At 64.3% G+C, this 27,442-nt stretch overlaps 1 protein-coding gene across 1 annotated transcript in view; it reads left to right on the top strand.

Annotated features, from left to right (window-relative positions):
- ZC3H3 (zinc finger CCCH-type containing 3) overlaps positions 1 to 27,442 on the top strand; it is a 91,633-nt gene that overhangs the window by 20,503 nt on the left and 43,688 nt on the right. Inside the window, 1 exon segment of the mRNA XM_040494635.1 lies at positions 18,463 to 18,616. Within this exon segment, the coding sequence (XP_040350569.1) occupies positions 18,463 to 18,616 (154 nt within the window).

Raw genomic sequence — 27,442 nt, 5'->3', positions numbered from 1 at the left:
GGTAGCTTCGGTTATTTTTAAATTCCAAAATTTCCATTTGTCTTTTCAAATAGTGTCTAGGTCTGTGCCAAAATTTGCAAACTTGTCTTTAAGCCCTTGAATACATCAGTCGTATTTAAAGTCCATTAAAAAAATTTTTTTTATAAAGTAATTTTTGCACCCAATGTTGGGCTTGAACTCATGACCTTGAGATCAGGAGTCACATGCTCCACGGACTGAGCCTGCCAGGAGCCCTCTAAAGTCCATGTTTGATCAGTCAGTCATCTGTTCAGTCCATTGTCTGAACAGATTTTTTTAATATTGTTTTTTTAAATATTTGTTTTTGAGAGAAAGAGAGAGAGCATGAGCAGGGGAGGGGCAGAGAGAGGGAGACAGAGAACCCCAAGTAGGCTCTATGCTATCAGCACAGAGCCCAATGTGGGACTCGAACCCACAAACCCTGAGATCATGACCTGAGCCAAAATCAAGAGCCAGATGCTTAATTGACTGAGCTACCCAGGCGCCTCTAAAATTCTTAGTTCTGGGTCATGTCTGATCTGCTTGTGTGTCCGTGATTTTGTTTTTGTTTTTGGATTTTTTTTGTTTCTTTTTTGTTTTTAAGTTTATTCATTTTTGAGAGAGAGCACACGCGAGCAGGGCAGCAGGGTGCAGAGAGCAAGGGGGCGGAGGATCTGAAGCCAGCTCTGAGCAGTCGGCACAGAGCTTGACATGGGTCTCGAACTCATAAACCTTTTGGCTTTCATGACCTGAGCCGAAGTTGGACACTTAACCGACTGAGCCATCCAGGTGCCCTGTTTGTGTATTTATTAAATGTTTATTTGTTTTGAGAGAGAGGGGTGCATGTGTCTCGTGTTGGGGAGGGTCAGAGAGAGAGGGAGAGAGAATCCCAAGCACGCTCCACACTGCCAGCGCAGAGCCTGACACAGGGCTCAAACCCACGAACCGTGAAGAGTTGAAGTCAAGAGTCAGACGCTCAACTAACTGAGCTACCCAGGCGCCCCTGTTTTGGTTTTGCTTGTTAGTTTTGGAGTTTATTTATGCAATCTCTACACCCAACCATGGGGCTCAGACTCATGTCCCTGAGATCAAGAGCCACCTACTGTGCAGACCAAGCCCACCAGGCGCCCCTGTCTGGTTATTTTGTGTTGAGTGGTGGGCATTGTGGACGGAGTTATGGAGATAATTCAAGGACGGATGATGTTTCTTCTCCCAGACGGGATATGGGGCCCTCGGGGAGGTAGGCCTGCAGAGTTAAGGGCAGTGTTGGTGGGGTGGGAGGTGCTCCAGGGGTAGAATGCCCCAGCAGGCTGGTCTGGCAGAGCAGGGTCTGTACAGGAGGAGGGGTAAAGGTAGGGCACCGGGAGACCACACAGCCCATCCCTGCATCTGGTGGCCCACTTTCCTGTCTGCAGGATGGAGGCGCTGGAGTGCCCGTCCCATGCCCAGTGTGTGGCTGGCTGGGGAGGACGGGTGGCTCAGAGCATCCAGTGACCTGTGTGTTGGGGACAGGAGCAGCTCACTCACCTGTGGCCTCTGAGAAGTCTCTGGGGTGTAGTGTCGACAGGGCAGCCTGTGGGCCTCCTGGACGGTGGCCTTGTGCCTGCAGGCGTCTCCCTGCCCCAGTTCCAGGTCCTGAGAGGGACCTCCAGTAGCCATGCTCAGTAAGGATGCGGAGCCTGAGTGGCAGAGCTGGGCAGGCCTGGCATAAAGTGGGGGCAGTGGAGGCTGGGTGAGGGGCCTGGGGGGGCACACTGCCCAGGGGTGGGCACTGAGCTGCTGAATGGGGTTGAGTGACAACTGGGAAGGTGGTGCCCATGCAGGCAGGCCCCCTGGGGACAACCAGGGAGAGTCTTGGACTTCCAAGGGTGGCCCTGGGGGAATGGTCCCAGTGCCCAGCCTGCCTAAGGGAGCTGGGCAGGGTCTCTGGTTCTAACTCAGGTCCTGACAAAAGTTGACTGCCTTCGGGGACACTCTCCTTGGCCTGGGTGGGTGGGGCCCTCCTGCGCGCAGGGGACGGCTCTGTTGGCATGAGAGGACCAGAAGGGTGGAGGGCTTCTCCCCTGCGGGACATGGGGGCTAGGGTGGGTCTCGGGGTTCCCGAGAACTCGGCCCTGCTCTCATAACCTGTGCTGGGCCAGAGCTGCCGGCGGCTAGGAGACCGGGGTCTGGGGATACTGGGCCCATCACCTCTGTGCACCCGAGGCCCCACTTCTCCTTGTGGGAGCCTCTGGGACACAAAGGTGGGAAAAAGGCTCTTTGCCAGGAGCCGGTGGGTGGGCGGGCAGGCAGGTGGCGGTGCTGTCCTTGGAGCCCCCCGGGCTGTGTCCCTGCAGTCCACCCTGCTGCCGTGTCCTCACAGGACCACGCTGGGACAGATGGAGACTCTTAGGATGGGAACCGGGATAGGCCTCCCCACGCCCCTGGGATCCGAGCTGGAACCCTTTGTGCTGCTCTACCAAGGGAGGGATCCCTCAGTGGCCCTGGAAAGGGCAGGGTCACGTGGCCCTCCGTGCCTCTACAGCTGTCGGGGCTTCCAGATGGTGCCTGTGTCCGTGGGGTCCTCTGCTCCTTATGACCCTCCTGTTTTCTTGTCCCCCATCTTGGGTCCATGGGAGGCGGTAGTGGCCTCCCCTAAGGTCTCTCGACAATGACCTGTTTACCGGTAGGGGCCCTTGCTCCCAGACAGGCAGCTAGGATCTCCTGGGGAGTGGTGGCAGGTGGAGCCCTGGCCGGGAGGAGCCTGAGGTAGCACCATTGCCGGGCCTTTTCTGGAGCCACCCGGGGCCATGCTTGTGACCTGGGGCTCTCCGTGCTCATCCACGTAGCCTTCCAATGATGAGATTTGGTCTGAATGGACAGAATTGATGGGATTTGCGAAGGAAATCTGTAGCTGCACGCACACACCCACCGTAAATCCCAGTCTCTCGTCATTAAGCATCCGTTATTTGGTCTGTGGATGGGGAGACTGCCGCGCACTTCGGCTGCCCCGTGCCCTGGGTGCCTCAGTCTGGACCGGCCGGAGCCTGGAGGCTGGCGTCCGTTCCCAGGCAGGTTTGCGGGGGCCACCCCCTGGCCGCCGTGGACCCGCCCCCCGCCCCCCCAGCGCTCACTGGCCTGTTTGTTGTCATTCTGCGGGGCTCTGCGCTTTCTAAATTAATTCTGGAGCTGTTGTGTTTCCTTTCACAGTGTATGCCGAGCCGCACGGATCTGTGATGGGCTCTGGCAGCTTTTCTCCTAATTGCCCTTTCCGCATCAGCGGCGGAGCGATTAAGTGGCGGGGTGCGAGCCTGAGCGCGGCGGGGTGCAGCAGCCTCAGAGAGCGCGCTCAGCGGTGCGAGCCGTGCCCGCGGCCACTGCCCCGCAGCCCCGCCCCCGGCTGCCCGGGGCGGTGGCGACGGGGCGGCTTCGGGGAGGGCGGTGCCTGCGGCAGCGGGGCGGGGACGGTGAGGGGGGCCAGTGAAGCCTCCTCCGTGCCGGTCGGAAACCACCTTCCCGACCCCCCCCCCCCCCCCCCCCCCGGAGAGCGTGTGCCTCTTGGACCGAGACCTCTCTCCAAAGGAGGGATGGCCCGTGTCAGAGGTGCTTCCCGGCCAGCGACCGGTGTGCGGGGAAGCTGCTGGCCGGGCCCGCGCTGTCGTGGCGGGTGGAGATGTGCTAGACGGATGGTGGGCTGGGCCTCTGGCTTCGTTGGCCCGTGTGGGGAGATGCTGGGGTCACCGGGTGGCCTGGTTGCCGGTCCCCTGGCCGGGCGTTCTCGAGGGCCTCCTGCAGGGCCCTGCTGCCGGCCAGCTCTGGGGAGGCCTGGTCCTAGGTCGCCCGTGAGCAGGGCACAAACCCGAGGGAAGAGTACCCCCCTCCCGCTGCCAAGCCTGCCCCCCACGGTGCCCGGAACTGAAGGGACCAGGGTTCCTGCCCGAGTGCAGTCTGCCTGCAGGCTGTGGTGTGGCCTTGTCCCTAGAGACACGCTAGTTGGGGCCCTGCTGAGTGACAGGCTCTTGCAGAGATCAAGGGCCAGCAAGTTTTCAGCCAACTGAAGGAAACAGGCCTTTAGTCAGAGAGAAGTCCCTGTGTGTCCCCTGAGGCGCCACGTGCCCTGAGCACTCAAGACACTTGCGGAGATTGGGCTCTGCTGAGACAGAGGTCTTGGGCTTTATTTCAGGGTTTCCGGTGCTGTTTCTGGCCCTCTCCCTCCCCTGCTCGAAGCAAAGGCTGGCTGGGAGGGGGGGCAGCTCCCGCAGTCAGCACTGGAGGAACCTTAGGGGCCCGTGGCCGACCCCTTCCTAGAAGTCCCCCCCCCACCCCCACCCCCCAGCCGGGACCTGTGACCACAGCTCAGAACCACGGTGCCTGTGCTGTCACTGGTGAGCCTGCCGCCCCCCTGCTGTGCTCCCCTCTCCGGGCTCGCGCCCCGTGGGACCTGTGTGCGCATGTAGGGGACAGCTGGGCAGCGAACCTGGTGGCTGGCCAGCTGCCTCCTCTCTCTGGCTGGGGGTGGGGCCAGGTCCTCGTGTCTCAGGAGGGGAATCCAAGCTCAGAGGATGAAGGCGGGGAGGCTGAGGTGAGGGCCGAGCAGGCTCCACGGGGGCTGGGAAAGCTGCCCTGTGCCCCTGGATCCCCACCCACGGGAGGCCAAAGACCCGCCGGATTCCGCTGGGCAGGGGCCTGCTGCCTCCCCATCCACATCCCCGGGGGTCCCCGGGGGCACAGGGTGGGCCGGTGGAGCCTGGTGTGTTTTGGGGGTGGGGCTGACCCCACTGCTTCTGGAAAGACAGGCTTGGGGCCTTGTGGGAAAACGCGAGCTCCCCAGCCGCAGGCCCCACCGCAGAATCTGGGGAAGGATGAGGAAGGGAACCGTGCTCTGTGCCAGAGCGTTGCTTGTGTTGGGAGGTGTGGGGAAGCCGGGACAGGCCCTGGGCCCCACCAAGCCCCCACGTGCCGGGGCGAGCCCTGCTGAAGCCTGTGGCTGTCCAGAAAGTCACCGATGCCACGTGTTCCCGTCGCTGCTGAGTCTGCAGCTTGTGCAGCTCTGGAATGCTGACGTGGGGGCAGGCGGGACTGCTGGGGCGCCCCCGTGGCTCTTGGGACCTGTTCTGCCCCAGCATTCTGGCCGCGGCGCAGTGGGGAGGCGACACTGAGCGAGGCCGCCTGTGTCCCGTGCCCCTCTAGGAGACGCCCCTGGTTCCTTCTCTTGGTTCTCTTCGCTGCTTGCTCGTGGCTGCCTTCTCCTCAGCCTGGCCTCCGGGTATGTGCGTGCGTGTCCCGGAGGGGTGGCGTCGCCCGTGGGAGGCTGCAGGCCCTGGTCCCTGCGAGAAGGCCGTGCAGACGTCCGGCAGCCGTCAGGGGCCTGTTTGGGGGCCGGTGTGCCGTGGTGCGTCTGCCAGCCCGTCCCTGCAGCCGCCTGTGAGACGGAGCGGTCTGAGAGCAGCCCCTGTGGGCCACTGGGCCTCTGTGCTGTGTCCCCACCTGCCCCTCTCTCCCTCGTCCCTCCCCTCTCTCCTCCTTACGCCCTCCCCGGTGCTCCTCTCCTTCCCACTCACAGAGCACCGAGGCCTGTGTCTGTAGGGGGAGCCCCCCTAAAGCTGCCCCCTGGCCTTACGTTGCCTCCTGCGGAGCCTCCCACATGTGTGGCCCATGTGGCCACGGGGCCATCACTGAGGCCTGTGCTGCCGCTGGCCTGGTGGCTGCACCCTGTGCTGGGGCTGGAGGGCCCTGGGCAGAGAGGTGGGCCGAGCACGGTGGGGTGCCACCTGCCGGGCTGGTATGGGCAGTGCAGGTCCCGCTAAAGCCGGCCGTGTCCCCAGCTCCTCCCTGCGGTCCCCTCCCCGGCCAGGCCCATGTGGCTCTGCTGGGCAGTTCTCTCTGCATGTGCGAAGCACGAGCCGGTTTGTACAGGCCTCCCTGTGCAGTAATGGAGCTAGGGCCCCCTGGACGTGTGGCTCCCACACTGCTGTCTCCGGCTGCCGTGGCGAGCTGTCTCTGGCCCTGTGGCAGCCACGACGGACCCCCAAGCAAGACTCGGGGTGAGTGAGGCCGGGGCACACCCACTGCCCGGGTGCTCGCCTCCGTGGCCCGCTCGCTGCCCTGGCGCCGTAGCCCTGTCACTGTGGCCACCAGAAAGGCAGTGGCCCGGAGGGAAACCAGGGAGTGTCAGGAGAGGGTCCCGGCAGTCTGGGTTTTGTGAGGGGGACACATGGTTTTCTGTGAGTGACAGCTGCTCTTTCTAGAGGCGTTCTTTGCAGCCTCCCTGGCAAGCATCTCTCTTTAGCCCCAACACAGAGGAAGCAGGGGAGGGACCCTGAGAGAAGGTGCAGCTGTGGTGAGCGGGACGCTGTGCCCTTGCAAGAGCCCCCAGGCCCGGGCTCTGTGGGAAGCTGGGACCTCCGACCCCTGTGAGGTCAGGCTGGTGGAAGGGCCCCCGGGCCTGGGCGGGTGGCCCTCATGAAGCTGCGGTTCCTTGGGGGCTGGGGCTGCTGCGTCTGCTAGGGGGACTCCCCTCCTGGTGCTCCCATCCCTGTGGGCGAGAACAGGGGGTCACTAGGGAGGAGGCAGGCTCTGCGTGCCCTTCCTCCCCCGTGGGCGGTATGGCTGCATTGGCTCTGCCATTGGGATCGCCGTCAGCGTCCACAGGGAGGACAGGGCGCGCTCTGAGCCTTGCCTCCCCCCACACCAGCATCGTTGCGTGTCAGACATGCACCCGGGACAGGGAGCTGGGCCCTTCCCCGTCTCTCATGGCTCAGAATGTGGGGTGTCTGTCCATCTGGGAGCGGTGGGCCCTTCCCATCACTTTCTTGCCCACCCAGAGGTCCCCCCAGCAGCAGCTACCAGACGGGGTAGATGGGCCTTCGTTTCATGGGCCAGGCTCTGCCCCCGTGGCTGGACTGGCCCTGCTTGAATGTGGGCCCCGGTGCTGTTGGTGAAGAGTGGACGTGGCCCTTCACCTGTCCCTGGTGGACTTGGGAGCCCCCACATTGCTGCCCAGAGCCTCTGGTCTTCTGGGGTTTCAGCCTGGCTGCGGAAGCGAATGCCTTTGTACCTGGTAGGCTGGCCTTCCCGTCCCTGTCTGGCCAGGCCCCCAGATGGAAGGGGCTTCGAGAAGACAGAGCACTGGACGTTTGTGAGGCCGGAGACCGCACGCTAGCAGGCCCGGTGCGGGGGAAGGTGTTGGCGGGCACCGGTCCTGCCTAGGTGGTGGGGGCTGTGGCCTCAGGCCGCCGCACTGGGCACGTGAGCCCTGGCAGTGGCACAGGTGAGAGGCCTTGGGAGGGGACTGTGGCCCGCTCCCGGGCCTTTCCTGCCGGGCTGGCTTCAAGTCCCGTTCCCTGGCAGGTGTTAGTGGGGGGGAAGCGGCGCTGGGCTCAGCTCCGTGTTTACCGACACAGGGGCTCCGGCGGGCGGCCCCCGCTCTGTGCGTCGTCGCACCTGGGTCACGGGGAGGACGGGCCGCCGGCACCGGGCCCTGCCAAGCAGCGAGGCCTGCACTGGGGTCGAGGGAGAGCGGTCGGCATTAGGCCGGCGGGACCGTAGGGTCATCTAGGCTCTGTGTCAGGTGCAGGATGGGCTACCTTGAGAGGAGTTCAGGCATTTCCTGTGGCGCTGGCCGCGGAGTCCCTGCAGCTCCAGGTGGGAAGGCCTCGCGCAGCCTGGGCCCTGGCAGGGACCCCGCGGTGCTCCAGGTTGGGGTAGCAAGTGCTGCCACTGCCTCCCCTCCCCTGACGTGTTCCCTGGGGGGGGGGGGGGGGAAGGCTGGGGGGGTGCCCACCCGCCAGGAGAGGACCTTGAGGGGCTCGCTGAGCTCCCTGCTTCTTCCCAGTGCGCGACAGGTCTTGCCAAAAACGCGTTGAACGAGCGAGTTCCCGCCAGAACCTTCTGCAGGGGACACAGCGGTGTTGGTGCTGCCTTCCATCAGAGCCTGGCCTGTGCGACGCGCCCCGCGTGGAGTCCGCTTCCTTCTCAGGCCTCTGCTCTGCTCTGCTCTGCAGTTGCTTTCCAAACGCTGTTTTCACTGTTTGCGTCTTAAACTTTCCTGTTGTCCTTGGCTGCGTGATTCCACGGAAGTGGTAGATGGACCTCAGGCCACCTAATCCTGGGGCTGTGAGATGGGCTCGCCGGGCTCGGTGCCTGGCTGTAGACGACGGACCCCGAGTATCATGGCTGTCAGCGTGGGCCTGGGGGCTGGGCCTTGTGTTCTGGGGGCTCCGCGACTTGGGATCCAGAGGCCTTCACGCAGGCACGAGCACCGGTTGGCCTCAGAAGGGCTGAGGGGTCCCCAGGGTTGCCAAGGCCAGAACTGGGCTCTGAGCACAGGAGGGCACAGGCCTGTCCTGTGACCTGGGGCCAGGGGAGGAAGGGACCAGAGTGGGCCCCCTGGCCACGAGCTCTGCCTTCCTGAAGCTGGAGCTGAGCCCCCGGACCCGCCACGCACCATGGACAGACTCCGGTGCCCTTCGGGGGCGCCGGCCACTCCCTGACGCATGTGTGCTTGCCTGAGGCGCTGGTGCTCCCCGCGTGCTGTCCTGGGGTGCTGGGGTCCTGCAGGGCGTGCTGAGCCAGAGTCGTGCCCTGCCTGGAGTGTCCTCTCCCTGCCTGGATTCCTTAGCTGCCTGCCACGGTGCCCCCGTGGCCTTCCCAGTGTGTGGGGGTGCCTCCTGACCTCCCGGGAGGTGCTGGGCCTCCCTGCCCCCCGTGCCCATGCCTGCGGGTGGGGGATTGGTGAGAGGTGCTCAGTCTCCCCCTTGCTCTGGTAGGTAGCACCGTGGTTAAGAGGGGAGGGACGACCCACCCCCATAATCTATAGCGACTGTCACGGAGCAAACTACTCCCATCTCATACAGACGGGTCAGGTGTCGGCACGATCGATGGCTCACGCACAATAATTATAGGAACTAGCGGCTTGTGTTGCTTGAGTGAGTTTAAGAAGAGTAGGGTCTCAATCTTTCCTCTAATAGGGCCCTGACAGTCCGTGGCGGCGTTGGCGCTGCGTCTTGGGCTGACAGTGTCGTCATTAAACACCAGGTAGTGTGGGACGACAGCGAACACGGCCCGCTGGGGGACAGGCAGCTGACAGCCCTTGTTTGTCATCACCGAGCCGCCCACGCTCCTCAGGCTGCAGGGCCGATGGCTGCTCGGTGACGTATGGCCTGTCGGGCTGCCTCTGTGATTTGATCATCGCTAACCGTTTGTCAGCGGCTGGTCCCCGGCTTGGATGACGGTGCGGCGGAAGGCTGGCGGCGAGCGCCTGCAGGCCGCGGGGTGCACGTGGGAAATCAGTGGGGCTGGATGGACTGCTGCCCCTCAGACCCCCCTTCCCGGGCCCTGGGGTCCCTACGGCTCTGTCACAGAGGGGTGTGTGCTCGGGTCCGTGCTGATTTGGCCGGGGCGCCCTTTCCACGGGCTGGCCTCTGAGCAGAGGGAGCACAGAGCCGGCCTGAGAACTTCCGCGGGGGGGGGGGGCCTGTGGACGCGCTGGCCTCCGATGGCCCCAGGGTGCCCGGGAGGGTCTCCAGCTGCCCTGGCTCCTTGTCCCCGGCCACCAGCAGAGACGAGGGCCAGACCATCTGATGGCAGCGGGGCTCTTCCAGCACTGGAAGTGCTGGGAACCATCAAACACAGGAAAAGTGGAGTGATTTATTAGACTCATAAAAATTCATACTTTGTGATTCCAGTCATCCCACCACTGAAGCTTGTTAGAGCTCAGTCCCTGGCAGCTCCTGGCGGGTGAGCGCTGGGCGGGGCGCGCACTGCCTTCTGCCTGGGCTGCTGTCACACCTCATTCGGAGAAGTGGACGGGCCCCTGCAAGCACATGAATAAGTGTTCACAGGGTGGGGGCTCTGTCACGGTTCGGCCGTGCTCTCGCGGGTGGGAACACGGCGGCCAGGTCCTGTCACCTGTGTGCTTCCTGCACCTGCGGGGCCTGGGTGGACAGCAGGGCACCTGTGCGACGGTACAGGTGGAGGTCTGTGGGCATGTTTATAGCAGTCTTTACGGGGCAGGATGACGTCTGCCTCCTGGCCGCTGTTTTCCAGGCTGGCGTCAGTGGAATCGAGCTCCTCTCCTGTCCTTCCTGAGGGGCTCTGGGCAGAGGCCCCTTGGCCTAGCGCCGACCTGCCCCAGCGGGGCTCCTCCCTACATCTGTACCCCGAGGGGCCAATGTGCCCTGTCAGCTGTGCTGTTTGTCGGGCATTGTGTGTCCTATGTGGAGGGCAGGAGGGAACGGAGGCTCCCCCTTCTGATGAAGATGTTCCACTAGAGCCGGCCAGAGCCAACCCTGCCTGGGAATCAATGCCCTGCACACAGTGGAGGGGCCTGGGGGTCGGTGGGGCGGGGGGAACCGCTTCTGTCTGCCTCCTGGCTCGCAGCCTGCCGGTGCCTGCCTCCGCGCCATGCGGCCACCCGCAGGGAGCTGGCTTCTCGCTTGGCCGGCGGGAAGTGGTGCCCAGCAGCACTAATCTCCCGCGCCCCTCGCCGCCCCGAGGGGCCGTGCTGCCGACCCTCGCCTCCTGCCGCAGGTGGGGTGCCGCTGACAGAGCAGCTGGAAACAGCCTGGCGCGGGGCCTGGCGGGGGAAGCCGGTGGTACTTTCTAAGCTGCTGTGTCTGAGGCAGCGGCGGGTGGGGGGCGCCGGAGGTTCCCTGAGCACCCCGGCGTCCGGGCGGGGGGTGTGCGTTCGTGGGGCGGTCTGGCGGACGCTGCAGCTGAGCTCGGCTGCTGAGGGGCCTAGACGGACGGGCGGGGGATCAGGGAGGAGGTCGGGGCTGTTGACCAGAAAGGACGCGTGCTTCTAGGCTCACCAGAGACTAGTCTGCAGACGGGGCTGGGGGAGGCCGGCACGGGGCCCCACTGGCGCTCAGGCGGAGGGGTCCCCGGTCTGCAGGCCTGGGAGGCCCAGACCCCCTCTCCCCCCCCCCCCCCCCGGCAGCCCTGAGGGCTCCGACACAGGTGTGGCAAGGTGTCCACTTACTGCCCTAAACGCGCTGAATCGCGAATTCAATTAGAAGGCAGAGATCATCAGACTAGAAAGGCTGAGCAGAAGCCAACGCTGCCCACAGCGGTAGCACCGCCGTCCGAATGGGACCCGGCTTGGTGGGTTCTGCCCGTGGTTCCAGCTGGGAGCAGGCCCAGCGGCTTCCTGGGTAGAGCGGCCCGCCCTGTTGCCTGGGGCCCTTGGCTGAGTCTTTCCCATGTGGTAGGCCTGGGGGGGGGGGGGGGCGGGGGGGGAGAAGGGCAGTCCAGCCCAGTGTGGAGAGATGGCCAGGTTGTTCCTCGGTGGCCTGGAGGAACCCTGCAGCTTGCCTCCAGCCAGGGGGCACCGGCGTCAGTAGAAACTGGGGCGTCGGTGTCCTCGCCCCAGGTCCCAGGGCTGGATCCCATTCCGGGTGCTGATCTCCCAGTAGCACAGAGATGGGGGCCCATCTGAGACGGGGCGGGGTGGGGGGTGTGGACCAGCCCTGTGTCTGGACACATCCTTCCTGGTTAAGCGCGTAACTGAAGGGTCTGGGCTTGTGCTGCAAAAGCCCTGGTGGGTCTCGGAGGGGCTGGCAGGCGGGCCACATGCACAGGAAATGGCCGCACACGGTGTGCGCCCATCTGTGCCGGCCCCCGTGCGGAGCCTCGGGCGTGTGGGCCGGGCCGTGCGGCGGGACCGCGGTCAGAGCCGGGGGCACAGAGTCGCCAGGACGGAGTTCGGGCCAGCGTTCCCTTGGCAGCTACTGTGCGGACACTGGGGAGCAACCGGCCTGAGGCTGAGTGGGGGGGGGGGGAGGGGAGAGCAGGCCTGGGACCCCCTTCGGCGGCACCCGACGACCAGAGCCCGGACCCCACAGGCCTTCCTTCTGGCTGCTTCCTGCAGATGGTGTGCATCCACGGACCTTTCCTGGTGGCCTCTGGGGTCGTCTCGCCCCTCCTAGGAGTGGGGCCCTTTTCACCCCCAAATGCGGCCCCGGTTCCACCGTCTCCAGGACCGTGGGGGTCACCGAGGGGACAGCTCAGATGACGTTGACTTTCAGAAATGCCCTGGTGGACGGGTGGTGTCTAGAGAGAGCGGGCACACCTCACTGTCCCCTCTGAGGCCGAGTGGGGCTTGGGGCCCACCCCACAGCCCTTCTCCGGGCCTCAACCCCCGGCCCTGCCCCAGGCAGACAGGACGTGTTGCTGCTGTTCGCCCTGGTCATCTCGAGCACTGCCCGTCCTGCCCGGCCCAGGGCTCCGCAAGCAGCTCGGCTGCCCCGCGGGGTTTCAGACATGAGGACACCGTTGCGCGTTGAAGGCTTCTCAGCCGGTGCGCCTGCTGGTCTGCGTACGTTGCCGTGGCCGTTTTGCCAGGAGTGCGGCACACCCGCTGCTAGGACGGAGCCGGGCTCTGCTGGGGTCCTGCAGGGTTGCTGTGACGTGTGGGTTTGTGGCCACCGTGCAGCCCACCTGCCACCAGCGGGGAAAGCGGCCCGCTCCTGCGGCACCTCCCGCTGCCGAGAAGACCAGGCGCCTCTGGGCTGACCTGCACCTCACCTGCCCCTGCCCCTGCCCCCTGCACCCACAGTCTGTCGAGTGGCTGGTCTCGGGTCAGAGAGGTAGGGTAAGGCCCTGGAGGGCTGGGAGATGCACCTCGAGCTGGGTGCGGGGAGCCTGCCTGGGCCCAGTCCTCCCGTTGGCTCTCTGTGGGCTCCTTGTTGCCTGCGCACTCTCCAGACCTGCCTGGCTTGCTTGGCCCTCACTTCTGTCCCTGTCACCGCCCCTGGGTAGTACAGAGTCTGAGGGCGAGGTGAGGCCTCGGCCGCAGGTATGAGCCTTTGCCAACCTGGAGGCGGTGTGGGGAGGCCCAGGCCCCGTGCTAGCCGGCTGCTCCTTCGTCCCCCGGGAGCCCCCAGGGCACCTCCCCGCTTCCTCCAGGAGAAGCCAGCACCCTGCTTGCCTAGAGCTGTTCCCTGCTTTTCACTGCCTGGGGCCTGTGGCTGTGCTGTCCCTTCTGTTTGGACCCCACTCAGGCCTCTCCCGGTCCTTCCAGGCTGGCGGTGTCACTGCTGGGGGCACTCGTGACAGGTCCTGCCTGCCGTCTGCACCTCTTTGCACCCCTGACCACCATCAGCTGCGGTCACGACCATAAGCTGGCCGCTGATCTGAGAGCCTTGCTCTTGCTGGAGAGCGGAATTGTGTCCGGGGCCTGCCCCAAAGGCCGTGGCTCTCAGAAACTGCCCAGGGAAGAGGCCCCACAGGGGACGGGTTTGTGGGCGTGCAGGTGCCCAGGTGCTCACAGGGGCCTCCCACCCTCTCTCTCGGGCACATCAGCAACCCCACTGCCAGGTGCCGTCCCACGTCTGTGCCAAGGAGGGGGCCAGGCTGGTTTCCGTGGCGCGGTCCCCTCCCTGCTCTGGCCCCTCTTGTCTGCCTTAGGCCAGGCCTCCCTCACCCAGTGCCAGGCCCTGGGCTGGGTCGAGTTGGCACCGCATCAAAAACTCCGGTTAAGCCTGGAAGGAAGACCTTCCGGAGTGAGTTTGGGTGCACAGAGCTTGTCGGTGGTTGGCACCCACGGGCCCTGGTCAGGTGGGGGCCCTGTGCCCATTTCGGTTGGGGGCTGTGGGCGGCCTGACGGGAGGCAGGTGCGGGTGGGTGGGGGCACTACCAGCCTACAGCAGGGTGACCAGCTGGGACCTGAGCCAACTGAGAGTGGACAATGGCTTCTGTGGCAGAAGAGCAGAAATCCCTGTGGCTTCTGAAATGCTGAGCCGCAGCACGGCCTTTTAGACTAAGCTGTCTGCAGCCTGTTCGCAGATACTGACGCGTCAGGGTAGCTGTTGATGAAAAGCGGATCAGGCAGAGGAAGTTGGATCTCCCTGGACTGTGAACTGGGGAGCCTGGGCCAGCAGAAGCCCTTGGCCCCATGGCCACCCCACCAGCCGGGCTCCCCACCCTCAGCCAGAGGGGTCTTCCCCCCCCCCCCCCCCCACCGCCCCACGCTGCCGTGGTCCCGAGAGGCCAGGGGTCTGGGGCCTGGCCTGGGGCCCCTCTTCCAGGAGCATGGCTTGGTTTTGAGGGTGCACGACAGGCAGGCTGGATTCCGTCTGCGGGCTCTGTCCAGTCCTGTTCCACTGGCGCAGGTGAATTCTGTGCTCAGGTACCAGTCACTCGCTTTTGCTCAGCTGTCCTGTCCCCCAGCAGGGATGGAGGGCTGGAGACAGCCCTGCCCTTAGTCTGTGCCTCTACCAGCAACACCCCCGCTGCCTCTTCACGAGGCTAGAGGCTCAGGGAAGAGGCTTCTGGAACGGGGTGGGAAGCCAGATGTGGACAGGTCTGCCATCTTCATGGGGCCTGTCTCTAGAGGCCCCAGTGCCCCTGTCTATGGGCCGTTGCTGGGCGAAGACCAGAGGCTGGTGGATGGGAGGCCACGGAGCCAGGGGCGCGTGGTCCCTGCCCTGCCCCCCCACCAGGCCTTTCCCTAGGGGGCCGGACAGTGGGGTGCTGCTGGGGACACTCGCTCAGCCCTGAGTCTGCCCGCCTGTATGGGGAGCAGCCTCAGGCAGCCCTTTGCACAGTCTTCGTCTTCTCCTTATTCATTAAACAGTTGTGAAATTAGCAGCTCATTTTCTACCTAGTTATTGCCCTTTGAAGTTCCATAAAAATCTGAACTCCGTCTCAACTCCTGCTCTGCACTAAAACAGAGGGAGCTGTGACCTCCGTCTGATGGGCTCTCCCGTCTGGTGGCTGGTCAGGAGGGGGACTGGGGGAGCCGAGACGGGGCATGGCCCTCCCTTTCCTGCCATCCGCCCAGTGCTCTGGGGCCCTGGGAGGGGCTGGTGTGTGTCCCGCTTCCACGGCTGGATCACGGGGGGCAGGACGTGCTGGGGGCAGGAGCCAGGCTGGCTGGGCTCCGCCGCTGGATGGGTGTCCCGCCTCCCTGGGCCTCAGTGGCCTCCCTCCCTGCCACCACGCCTGCCCCGCGTGCCCGTGCTCGGTGGTCAGGAGGGCCCCTGGCTGCAGCCTGGTCCCCCCACCCCGTCTGGGGCCCCCGAGCACGGGCGCGCAGGGGAGGCCGGCCCCCGGGCTGACTGTGCAGGCGCGAGGGCTCCGCTGATAGATGGGCTCATATCCCACTCAAATATGATGCCAGCAGTTTTCTGTAGTTCGTCTTCCATTGCGGTAGTAAAGTTTTTAATTAGGAAAGCTAATGAGATCGATTAGTCATTAGAAGTGACCTCTGCACGGCAGGGCGGAGAGGGCTGTGTGTGTGGGCCTGATAACGCGGCGCCCGGGCCTCGTTGGCAATAAAGGCGCGAAGGGTTTGATTTGAGTGAAATGTGCCACAGGGAATACATCATGCGGAGAAAAAAAATTACAACCCTGGGAGTCTGTAATGAAGGGAATTAAACCCACATCCTATCTAAATAACATGATTATCTACACAAACCCTCCGCCAGCCGGGGGGAATGGCCGGCTGCTGGGGCTGCCTTCCCAGCCGCGGGGTCGGGGCGAGGCCTGGGCTCCCGAGCCACGGGGAGCAGGGCGGGGGTGTGCCTGCCACCTTCGCCCTGGGGCGGGCCTTGCCGCCTCCCACCCCAGCTTCCTGGTCCCCGTGTGCAGGCACGGTGTTAGGATCCCTGCGCCTGTTGGCCACGGGGGCACACACCCACCCGTGTGTTCTTGGCACGGGCGCCCTAGGCGGTCTCCCCGGGGTCACTGCCGTGAACCCTTCCGCTGCCTGTGTCTAAACTGCCCATTGAGGAAAGATGGGGGCCGGGAGTGACCAGCAGGCCAGGCTGTAGGGGTCACAGCCCCGCCGTGGGGCAGGGTGTGTGCCCTGCTGTGCCCTCCCCTCCCCTTGTTGCTCAGGACCACGGGGGGTGGGGCCTCACAGATGACAGTGTGAAGGAAAGGACACCAGGCTGACTGTTTAAAAGGAGATCTGCCTTGTTACTTTGCGTTTCCCAGAAGTGGTAATTGGGTACTAATAAGTAAAATGCAGTAAGTTAAGCAAAAAGTTGATTTTACAACAGGGCTGCGCTTTGCAGGAGTGCATCCTGAATGCAGTTGCCTGTTAACTTGAATGCAGAGTCCAGGCCTTTGGGCGTGGGGGCGGGGGAGGGGGCCTCCTAGAGGTGGCAGTGCTCACATCCGGAAGAGGGGAGTGGGGCTGGGCCAGGCCTGGGTTCCCTATGCTCAGGACGAAGGGGGTGGGGCTGGTGAGTCAGCAGGGCTCCCGGGCAGGAGTCCAGCTGCAGAGCCAGGGCTGTGTGGCTCCAGCCGTGCCAGGGCTGTGTGGCACCTCCCATCCCAGAGCAGCCAGCGGCCGCTGCCTGGGAGGCCTGGGGTCAGGCGTGCTGTCCGGATGCAAGGGCCGAGGGAGCAGGGCGGCTGTGAGGGTAGCTTGGGGCCCGGATGACTTAGAGGAAGGCTCTTAGTTGGAACAAGCTGTTATTGATTTTCTGTGGTCCATCCTTGCTTGTAAGACCTTGAAAATTCAATTCAGCAAACATTTATCTATCGATGCCCACTGTGTGTGAGGCTCTCCCCTGCGTCCCAAGAGCGTGTGGGGTGCTCAGAGCTAAGGATCCACTCACTTTGGTCACTCAGCAAGATCAGGTGTCCCTGGTGATGCCGTGTCGCCCTTTGGTTTTGCTGACCTTCTGTTTTCTCCCCAACTCCCTGGAGCTGCTGCTCTTGGAGGGAGGGAGAACCAAGGGGAGACAGAGACAGACAGAAGGGGTGAGGGGAGAAGTGGGGGGTCTCCCCTGTTGCCGGGGCGTCTGTCCTGGCCTCACCTGGATGTGTCATGGCTCCCTTTGGTGGGCAGCTGCTGTGTGTCCCTGCGCCAGTCTGGTGACCAGAGCTGTGCCCTGCCCCTGGCACTCTTTGGGCCTTGAAGCCCACGTCCACCTCTGACAGGTGAAAGGGCCCTGCACAGTCTCCTTGGTCTGGCAGCAGGCGTGCACCCTCTAGTCCGGGGCACTCGGGAGGGCTCTGACCCATGCCGTGTCCTGACCTTGCCGTGTGGGTGGATGGGTACCCTGGCAGAGGGTGAGGGGACACCTGGAGGAGGGGCTCTTCTGACATCCGGGCAAGGGGCACAGTGCCAGATACCAGGCTTGTCCTGCTTGTTCCCGGCCAGGTGTCCCCCTGGATGTAGTGGGTTCTGGCGGGCCGGGCAAGCCTGGAGAGGAGGTGTGTGGAGCCAGGAGCTGGTTCGGGGGCCTGGCGGTGGGCTGGAGTCTGTTGGGTCTAGGGCTCTGAAAGACGGGTTTTAGATGCTGTCCGTGATTCGTAACAGCTCCTTGCAGGCCAGCAACGGGGAGGTTCCCAGTCTGGTTCGGGATCTGTGGGTTCTGGGAGGGTCTAGCAGAGCAGGCCCGGGTCATGGAGCGCTGGTCCGTGCTGTCGGAGGAGCCAAAGGACGGGCACCGAGCGGGACTAGCGAGGGGATGTGGGGGTTTGGTGCTGCCCCGTGCACTGCTCCCTCCGGGCCACCTGGGGCCCTGGCAGCCTTTGGCTGAAGGGTCACGGGTCTGCTCTGGTGCTGATGCTCCGGCAGTGAGACCCTGTGCGTTTTCCTGGGGGCCTCGCCTGGCACGCACGCCGCCCCGGGCGGGCGCGGGGCCGCCCCCCCCCGCCCCCCCCCCCCCCCCCCCCCCCCCCCCGCCTGCCCCTGCCACTGCCCGACAGCCTGACCCGGCATAGTGTCTCTGTGAGTGGGAGCCCCAGGAAGCTACCCATGCTGGGGTGCTGTGCAGGCAGGTTGGATGGGACGAGGAGGAGCCCGCAGGGAGCCTGGGTCCCAGCGCCGGTCCGAGAGGGGAGCTTCCGGAGAGGCTGCCGGCCATGGGCTGGGTCACGAGAGGCTTCGGCGCCCCCGTCCCACGCTGCGTTCGCTTTAATTATCTGGGCAGTTAGAGCTGTATATTATGCGAGCCGGGCAATTAGGTACGTTCCTCGAAGCTGTGGAGAAATTGCCGGCTATCAAGTGGAGGGGAACTCGGGCAAAACAGATCCCTGTTAATTGCATGAACCATTCAGCAAAAGAGAAGCTGTGGTGTACGTACATCCCCCGCAAGATGTTATGAAAACATTGGTGATTAAATACATAAATCTGCGTGAGCATGTGCCGGGGGTGCCCGGAGAGGGAGGCGAGCAGTCTGCACCCCGGCCTCCTGCGCCCTCCTGCGGCCCCCTCCTCGCTACTCCTGGAGGCTCTGGGGAGTTGGGGCCAGAGTGGGGGTCCTGAGTCTGGGGACTGCCTGCTGAGGGGCACCAGCCCATGGTGCCGCACCAGTCAGCTGGCCCCGGGGCGCTTCTGCCGCCCCCCCTGCCCACGTGTCACTCGGCATCCCCAGTGCCCTGTGTCTCAGGACTCCAGGCCTGGGCCCAGCTCTCTGGAGCCTCGGGCCCCTGGGTGCTCTGGGGCTGTGTGGGGCAGGGCTGGAGTGAGTCGAGAGGCCCCCTGCCGACCTCCACTGACCCCCTCTGTGTGCGTTTCCTCTGCAGCGTCCAGTGTGCACACCCTGCGGACGCCTCCCACCGGCAAAGTGATCAAGACCCGCTACCGCATTGTCAAGAAGACGCCCGTGTCTCCTCTCAGCGCCCCCCAGTCTCCCCTGTCCCTGCCCTCTTGGCGGTCACGGCGGCTCTCGCTGTCCAGGTAGGACGCCCTCATCCGGGCTGCCTTGGGCCTGGGGCCTGTAGGGGACCGAGCTGGCCACACAGAAGCGCTTGGTCTACAGTTTGCCGGCCGTGGAAGAGGCTAATTTTTCTGTGTAGCAGTTTCTGCAGCAGACCTATGGCCAGCCTGCACATGCCGCGTGCACTCACGGACGCGCGCGTGCACAGACACACGCATGCCCTCCACTGCTGTCTGTAGGCTGTTAGCTGGCAGGGGACATCCGTGGGGGAAGCCACCATCTGGACAGTTGAGGCCACACCGGGCATTGTTCCACTTCATGGAGAAACTTCTGGTTAGAGGTAGGGCCTGAGCCGCCCTCTGGGAGCTGTGGCCCATCTTTGCTTCGGCACACAGGGCTACGGCCCTCTCCATGTCCCCCCCAATGGGTGCTGCCTGAACCCCACCCCCCAGTGCTGCAGCCTTGCTCTGGGCCGCTCCTGGCTGAGGGCGTACAGAGTGGGGACGGTTCCACTTATTTTCTGGGTGCCCTGGCCCAGAAGTGGGAGGGCTCTGTTGGGGCAGCAGCTTTAGGGGATAGAAGTCGGGGGCCCCTGTTGTGAGCCTGCTCAGCCCTGGGGCCTCAGGAGGCCCGTCGTGGGGGGCATGGCCCCTTCCTTTGCTGAGGTGGGGGGTGGGGCGGCAGCTCTGGTGGGTGAGTGGGAACGGGGCGCCCTCTGGGAGCCTCTTCCTAGGGGAGCAGAGTGGGAGCTCCCTCATCCAGCATTGGCCTCCACCCGGGTGCGGTGGGCACTCTGGCCTGGTGGGCACTCTGGACAAGGGACCGTTGTGCCCCACAAGGGACTGGACTACACAGAATACTGGGCAGGGGCCGTCCTGCTAGCCCACCAAGAGCCTCACCACCTGCTGGCCAGTGGCTCCCTGGCTCTGGGGCTGTGAGAGGAGGTGCTGGCCCACTGGCCTGTGGCAGGGCGATCGGCCCACCCAGGCCGCGGCACCCACTCCCTCCTCCGTTACCGCGAGGCTGCACTGAACTTGGCCCTGCTGCTGGTTTTTCTGGAGGCAATAGCTGCAAGTATATTTTAAATTAATTTTACTGCACTTTTTGTAATATTTTTGTTTTAAATAGATTTATAAGTATCTTGGGGGCTATTTCTACAAATTTATGAAGATAATTTTCACTCTCTCGATAAGGTTAAATTTACACCTGCTATTTCCATATTAATTCACAGTGCTAAGTGGGTCTAATTTTCTTCCGTTCTCCTATCTAGTGAGCATGGCCTTTCCTAATGCAATTTCCCCCTCACTAAATCACTGTGATCGGGAGTCATGATCGAGCTAAATTAACTTAAATTAATTTACTTAATAAGAGCCCCAGATCATCGTGAATGAGGTTCAGATTTATTGATCTTGCTCCCGCCTCCCCTCCCGCGGTCCGAATTCCGGTCCCGCCTCCCCCAGGGGGCATGGCTGGGGGCTGGGGCGGCCCTGTGGGGGGGTCACTGAGCAGAAAGGGGTGGCAGGCCCTGTGGGGCGAGGCCTACTGGGGGGGTGGCTGGGTGCACCCCCCCTGGGCTGTAGCCGCCTCATAACCAGGCAGAACGTCAAGTCCATTAGGTGGGGAGCAGCCCAGTCGGCAGCAGGACAGAATACTTGCCTGCGCCTCAGTGTGGGAGTTGAGCAGGTGGGGGTGGAGAGGGCGCTTGTCCCTATGCTGTGTGGGCAGGTCTGCGAGGTCTGACCTCCCGGCTCAGGTAGGTGGGATGGGCCGTCAGGGGAGGCGGGCCTCGTGCTGTGGTGCCGTAGGCCCGGCTCAGAACGGACAGGCCCGGACCCAGCTGCCCACCGTGCTTGGCCACGGCTCCCCCCGGGCCGGCTGCCTTGCAGGGAGGGCCATGGCCGTGTGGGTGCCCCGGCACAGGGGCCCGGCTATGGGTGGGTCGGGTAGGTGTGGTGAGGACGCCGCTCTGGTTGGCTCTGTGCCGCCCTGTCCCAGGCCGTGCTGGTGTCAGATGGCTCAGGTCCTGTGGCCCTGACTCGTGCGCGATGACTGCGGGCTCGGGTCAGCTTCGCGGGTGCTCGAGGCTTCCAGCGCTCCCTGTGCGTGCAGGCGTGGCTGGGCCCCTCCCCCCAGGACGGGTACACGTAACCTGAGGCCACGTGTGGAGGCTTTGCTTAGTGGGGTCTCCCTCCACCTGACCGCCTTACTCCAGGTCTGTGTCACCCATTGCCAGGGCTCCGGGACACACCCTGAGTACAGAGTCCTAGGTTCTTGGGGGCCAGGCCCCCGGGCTTCGTGGGCCTGCAGAGTAGGGTGTGGTGGAGGCCGAGGGCTGAGTGGCTCAGGTCCTAGGAAACGTGGCTGCCGGCGGACTGGGCTTCCTTTGCCCAAGGTCAGCCGGACCCCGGTGGGGGGTGGGCTTCCTTCTCAGCAGAGTGGCCGCCCACCAGCTTCCCGGCCTGTCGGCTGCGCCCGCCTGGGCTTGCCTTGTCGAGGCAGCGGAAAGGGCCTGTCTCCAGGGCCGGCGGCCAGTCTGCTGCCCACTCAGCTGCTACTTGCAGCTCCATCGAGCTGGGGGCTGCCTGTGTGCGGCCAGTGGGTCCAGGGAGGCTCTGGCCGACTGGCCTGGCCTGTGGCCTTGACCTCCACCCTGTGCATCTGCAGGCTCTTCAGCTTTTCCCTGGGCATGAGGAGGGGTTGAGCCGGTGGCTGGGCCCAGGCCAGTGTGGTCTGAGGGCGCAGGGGTGAGAAAGCAGGGCTTCCCGCCGGGTGGCCAGCCTCAGCCCAAGGCCCGTGAGCTCTCCTTCGCCCTCCTGATCCGGACGCACCTCAGAGGGGAACACCCCCGGGGGGTGTGGCAGGCAGGCAGGCCCCAACAGTCCTGGAAGTCTCAGTCGGCAGTGTTGGGGACTGGGAGACACAGGCGGGAAGTAAGTCAGGTGACCCGGCGGCCGAGAGTGCCGGTGTTGGCATGGGTGGCCCTGGATCCCACCCTCCTGCAGACACCCGCTGTGGAGAGAAAGCTGTGTATATGTGTGTGTGGAAATGCTGCCGTCGCGGGGGAGCCTGGGGAGCGCCGCTGGGGAACACACGCCGTGTGACCCTGAGCGAGCGGGAAGGCCGGGGGGCGGAGCTCCCAGAGGCCCCTGGGGCTGCCTCACGGAGTGGCCAGGTGTCCTGAGCAGGGCCGGGGCGGAACCTGGCTTATCAGCTAGATAGATGGCCAGTGGTCGTGGCAGGTCCGTGCCCTCCCTGTCCGGAGGGATGACACGCCTCGTTGTGGCGAGGGGTTGCCACACTCGGTCCTGTGCCACAAGGGGCCTGGCGTCAGAGCGAGCGTGGGGGCAGCAGGGCCGCTGCCACTCTTGCTCCGGGCAGATGGGGCCGTGCTTCCCGACTGCCTGGGACTATGGGGTGGGGGGACAGCACGCCCCTCCTGGCAGTGGCTGGTGGCCCCAGGGGCTGCGGGTGGGATCGCCGCGGGACCCGCAGGATGTACGGCTGGGCCCCGAGGACCACACGCCGCTGCTGCCCAGACCGGCCCGGCCCTGGGTGTGGGGTGTCTTGGGGGGCGGCGGAGGCTCCCGCCGAGCGAGGGTTTAACGTGTTTGTTCTCAGGTTTGTGGATTTGCCTGTGCCCTCGGCGGCTTCCAGCAAGTTCATTAATCTGAACTGCAGCTGAAACGTGACTTATATCCCTAAACCGCCTGTCACTTTTTACTCCTTCCAAACTCATTTGACGTGAAAGTGCGGGGTAAACGGAAGCCGCTGAGCTCAAGCAGATGAGTCTGGAGGCCGCTCCGTCCCGACTACAAATGGCGCTGTCACAGGGGCTGCCTCGCGCAGGCCCGCCTTACTTTATTTTATTTTATTTTAGCGCCTGTGCGGTAAATCTTGAGTAATCTCTGGCTGGTTTGACGAGGCTCGGGCTGCGATTTCGAAGGCTCTGAAATGTGTCTCCAAAGTGATGTCTCATTAAAGAGGAATTCAGCCTGAGGATGGGCCGGGCAGCACCCCCCCCCCCGGGGGGGGGCTGTGGGGTCCCGTGTGCTTCCCCCTCATGCCCGGCCCCCCCACCCCCACCCCCCCGGACGCCCAGGCTCTCCCTAGAGGCAGCGGGGCCCGGCCCCGGCCCTCGGGCCACTGATGCGGCAGGCTCTGCCTCTCTCTCTCTGTTCCGGAGGCTGGCCGTCTGAGGTGAGGGTGCCGGCGCCCTGTCCACGTTGCAGGCAGCTGCTTCCTCAGCATGTCCTCGTGTGGCGGGACAGTCCTCTCTCTGAGGGCGCCAGTCCTGTCGGGGGGCCCTGCCCTCGTGACTTTGTCCAACCCTAAGCACCTCCCAGAGGCCCACCTCCATGCGCCAGCCCGTTGGGATGAGGGTTTCAACATAGGGATTTGGGGGGCACGGCGTTCGGTCCATCCAGGGAGCATCTGCTGTGAGGGAGCCCCCACGTGAGGTGGGTGCCTCCTCCGTGTCACGGCCACGCCCCAGGCCCTCACGTGTCTAGTGAGGGCCCTGCTCGGCCGTGTGCACACAGGCTGCTCCCGCTCAGCCCAGGCCAGGACCCGTGACGGGACTAGTAGAGAAAACTGGGCGCCCCGTCCTGGGCCGGGTGCCCGCTCTGCTCACGGCGCTCTCCTCCCGTCAGGAGGCGAGCGGAGAAGTGAGGCGGGAGCCCCCACAGGGTGGTGAGTGTGGTGAAGCGCCGACAGTGTACCCGGGACAGACGGGTGCTCAGGGAGCCCAGAGAAGGCCGGTCTCGGGGTGGGGCAGGCGTGGTCACTGTGGGCCGTGTTGCCAGGGGAGGGAGCCCTGCTCCTGGGCCGGCAGGGGTGTGGGGGGTACAGCAGGGGGCTGTGGCCCTTCCTCCTGCTGAGCCCCTTCCCTGGCTGTGACCACGGGGTTCGGGCCCAGGGCGTGTGCCGCGGCCAACCTTCTCTTGACTTGGCTGCCATGCTCCTGGGGATGCCTGCCCGCACCCCCACCCGCTCTCTGACATTCCGTCTCCCCCGTGCCCCAGCCGTGCCGTGTGGGCTCTGTCTGTGCACAGCCTGTACCGACAGCCTGAGAAGGTGCCAGGCCAGGCACGGCTCCCACTGCCCGTGAAAGCGCTGAGTGACCGTGGCCAACGGAGCAGGAGTTTGAGTTGGTTCTGGTACGAACAACAGTGTCTGCTTCGAGCGAAGAGAGACACCCGGCTGATTTCGCACGGGTGCCTATTTGGGCCCGGCCCGCTCTGTGCGACGGGCAGTTGGCGCTCCTGGTCTCCTGTCAGATGCAGGGGAGGCCTGGCCTGCGAGTGTCTGGGGTTCTGCCCATCTGGTGTGCCCGGGGAAGGGAGGGCACCTCTTCTGCCGGGAGACAGCAGGTGGGGAGGAGCCTCGGCGTGTGCCGCGGGGACTGCCCTCTGCCCCACACAGGGCTTTCCTTGCCGGACTCAACGGCGGGTGTGCGCCTGCGTGTGGCGGCTTGGGCTTCGTGTGTGTGACCCCCGGGAATGGCCTGTCCTGTGGGCCCTGGGGAACGGCTGCCGTCCACTCTTCCTCTCGACGGTGACAGGAGAGCCCACAGCAGCTTGCTCACGGGCCCCTGACCCTCTCCAGCCAGGGAGAACGGGGCGGGGGCATCACCGTCCACACTTGGGATTCCCAGTACCGATTGGGGTGGCCAGACCTGTGTGAGGTGGGGAGCTGCCGCGAGGGCCCAAGGTCGGGGGTGGGGGGGCGTTGGGCCCAGGCCCGGGGCTGGTCCTGCCGGGGCGACCGGCGCCACACCAGCCCTCCTGGTCCCTGTCGCTCACCTCCGTGTCGGCGGTCCCCTCGAAGGGCGGTAGGGAAAGTGAGGTGAGCCACCCACCTGGCGTGAGCCGCACAGTTGGCTGTGTTGACATCCAGGTCAGGAGCTCTGACGACACAGTGACACCGTGAGCCCGGGGCTCCCGATGGCTCTGACGGGGGCTTCCGAGCGCTGCGTGCTGCAGAAGACAGCCCCCCGCCCAGGCTGGAGCTGGGGGGGGGGGGGGGGTTGCGGCTCTCAGCTGGGCGGTACCTTGGCTCCTGGGTGTCGCGGTTCGGGTCGGGCCCTGGCAGAACAGGCGGAGGCCCCCAGGAGGTGGCTGTAGCGGCCCCTCCCAGCCCTTTGCCTGGTCCGCCCGCTGTCCGGGGTCTGTGGTGGCTGCCCTGGATGGGGTCACCCTGCCTGTCTGGAAGCTGTGGCCCAGGAGAGGACAGATCCTGAGCTGGTAAGTCGCAGAAGTGTCCTGGGCCAGCATGCCCGGAGGTCCGGCAGGCCCGGGCGGTGGGCTCTCCTGGGCCTGTCTGTCGCCGTGCATCTCAGCCAGGCCTGGCTGTGGTGAGAGGGACGTGGCCAGGCACGGAAGGGGTCTCCCCCGGCATGCACAGCATGGAGGAGACCCCGAGAAGCCTGAACAGGCAGAACAGGTTCAAGTGCAGAGGCTTGACGAGGCCCCAGGGCCTAGCCTGGGATAGTGGGTGCCATACTCTGGAGCCCATTGGGCAGCCTAGACTTGGCGGTGCTGGGCTCCTGCTCCAGGGCGTCTGGACTTGCTGACTGCATCTGCCTCTGCCCAGCTCTGCGGATGTGCTCTGTGGCTTGTGGCCTGAGTGGGCCGTGTACTGCCCCCCTCCCGCGTCATGCCCAGTACGTTGCCTGGATGGTGCCCGTTGCCGCTGACCACCCATTGAAGCCCAGACGGTGAATTCCAGGGGCCGCCGTGGGGGTCGGTATGTTGGGGAGGGTCAGGGTGGGTCCGGGGCTGTCGGAGAGGGAGGTAGGGAGAGGATAGTCACAGCGTCCTCACAGGTTTCTTGCATCTAATTTTTGGGGGTAAACACTTGGGGTAAAAAATTTTGGGGTATGTCATTTTGGTATACTTTTGCACGTACAGAAAAGTTGCAGACCTTGTATTGTTCGCCTCAGTTCACTGACTGCTTATGCTTTGCCCCATCGGCTGTATCATATTTCCCCTCAGTGTTCATATACGACCATTTGGATGGAATTTGCAGACCTGGTGCCCCTTGACCGGGTGCTGCAGTGTGGTCCCTGAGATCCGGGAGGGCTGCCTGGTTTCAGAGCTGGTGTGCAGCCCCACGGTGGTTGGGGGTTGCATCTTTCCAGCATCCTTGAGGCTGGACCCGGCCCTCAGCCTCGCTCCGTCTTTCCTGACGCTGATGTTTTGGAGAGCGGAGGCCAGGTGCTTTGTGCAGCGTCCCCGGGCTCGGACGCCTCCTTGCGAGGAGACTCAGATCTGCCATTTCAGCAGCAATGTCACGGAAGTGCTGGGTGGCCTGGAGGACCTGGCGTCTGGCTGCCTGGTGCCGGTGGGGGGGGGGGGGGGGCCTGGGGTGACCTGACTGCCTGGCTGGCGGCCCGTGTGGGTCCTCAGGCGTTCGTGGGGAGGCGTTGGCCCTGCATACAGCACCCTGTTCTCTGCTGGGCTTTACCCATGCATTCTAGACCCTTCGTGACTTTAACCCTGTGTCCTTTTGTACTCGCTGCGTGGCATCCTACCAGGAACCGCTGTCCCTTATCCCCCGTTGCTTGATGTATTTGTTCATCTGTTTATGCTAGCGTGGCGTCGGATTCGTCCTGTATCTGATAGGCTGTAACCTGTCACCGTCGTGACTCGTCCGGCCCTCAGTCTGTGCCAGCCTGGGCTTCGGGGCCCCTGCTGTGGCCCGGGTCCTTTCCACACGGGGCGCCCCACGGAACTTTCGCTCTGCCAGCTCGGAACCAGCCGCCTGTCACAGAACCTGGCTCCTCGTGGTGCAGTGGCTCTTGGCTGCCCTCAGTCCCCCACAGCCAAGGGTCTCGTGGGCCTGGGGTGACAGGGGCACATAGCAGGGCCGTCCCGGCTCGGGGTGTATGTCTTTGCCCCCCGGCCCCGTTGAGTGCGTGTGTGGACCCAGCACCTGGAATTCATGCCATACTGCCAGTTCCGGCTGGGCACGCTTCCTTCTGCCTTCCCCTGGGGCGTATCTGTGACTGTCCCCCATGGGGGACACCTGCTCAGTAGAGCTTGACGTCTGTGTTTAGTTCTTCTCGGCTGACATGGACGCCCGGGGTGGCGCACGAGGCTAAGTGTCCGGCTCTGAGCTTTGGCAAACGCCGCCCCTGTGCGGCTCGGCCCTCCGTCGACGTCTGGGTGTTCTGTCGCCCAGAGTGCTTCTGCGCTGTCCCCGTCGGCAACCCACACCCAGGAAGCCCGTCCCGCCTGTCCGCACCGTGGATTTGCAGACTCTCGAGGCTGGATCTGGAGCGCTCCGGCCTCCGACCCTGGCATCAGCACCACACAGCTCGTGGCCAAGGCCCTCCCGTTGTTCCCACCCCTGCTCGTCTGTGCTCCTCCCGGTGGACAAGTGAGTTATTCCCACTTCGGGACGGGAACCAAGGCAGCCGACTCTTCTCCCCCGGCTCTGCGTAGACCCGTGTTCCCGTCTCCCCTCAGTGCGCGCCCGGGAGTGGGGCTGCGGGGACGCGGGAGGGTGTGTTTGACTCCACGTGAAACCGCCAAGCCTTCCCCAGAGCGGAGGTGTCCTTTCTGTCCCCATTACGGCACGCGGTGTTACGGTCTTTCTGATTTTCACATTTTCCGTGGCAGCATCTGGTTGTGGTTTAATTTACATTTCCCTGACTTCCCACGATGTTGAGCACTTACTTGTGGGCTTACCTACGGCCGTTTGGGCTCCTTGGCCCATTTAAAAAAAATTTTTTTTTTTCAACGTTTATTTATTTTTGGGACAGAGAGAGACAGAGCATGAGCGGGCGAGGGGCAGAGAGAGAGGGAGACACAGAATCTGAAACAGGCTCCAGGCTCTGAGCTGTC

Source organism: Herpailurus yagouaroundi, unplaced genomic scaffold (genome assembly GCF_014898765.1).
Source record: "Herpailurus yagouaroundi ecotype Mexico unplaced genomic scaffold, PumYag 186, whole genome shotgun sequence".
NCBI lineage: Eukaryota > Metazoa > Chordata > Mammalia > Carnivora > Felidae > Herpailurus > Herpailurus yagouaroundi.
This window is presented reverse-complemented; position numbering and strand designations above follow the sequence as displayed.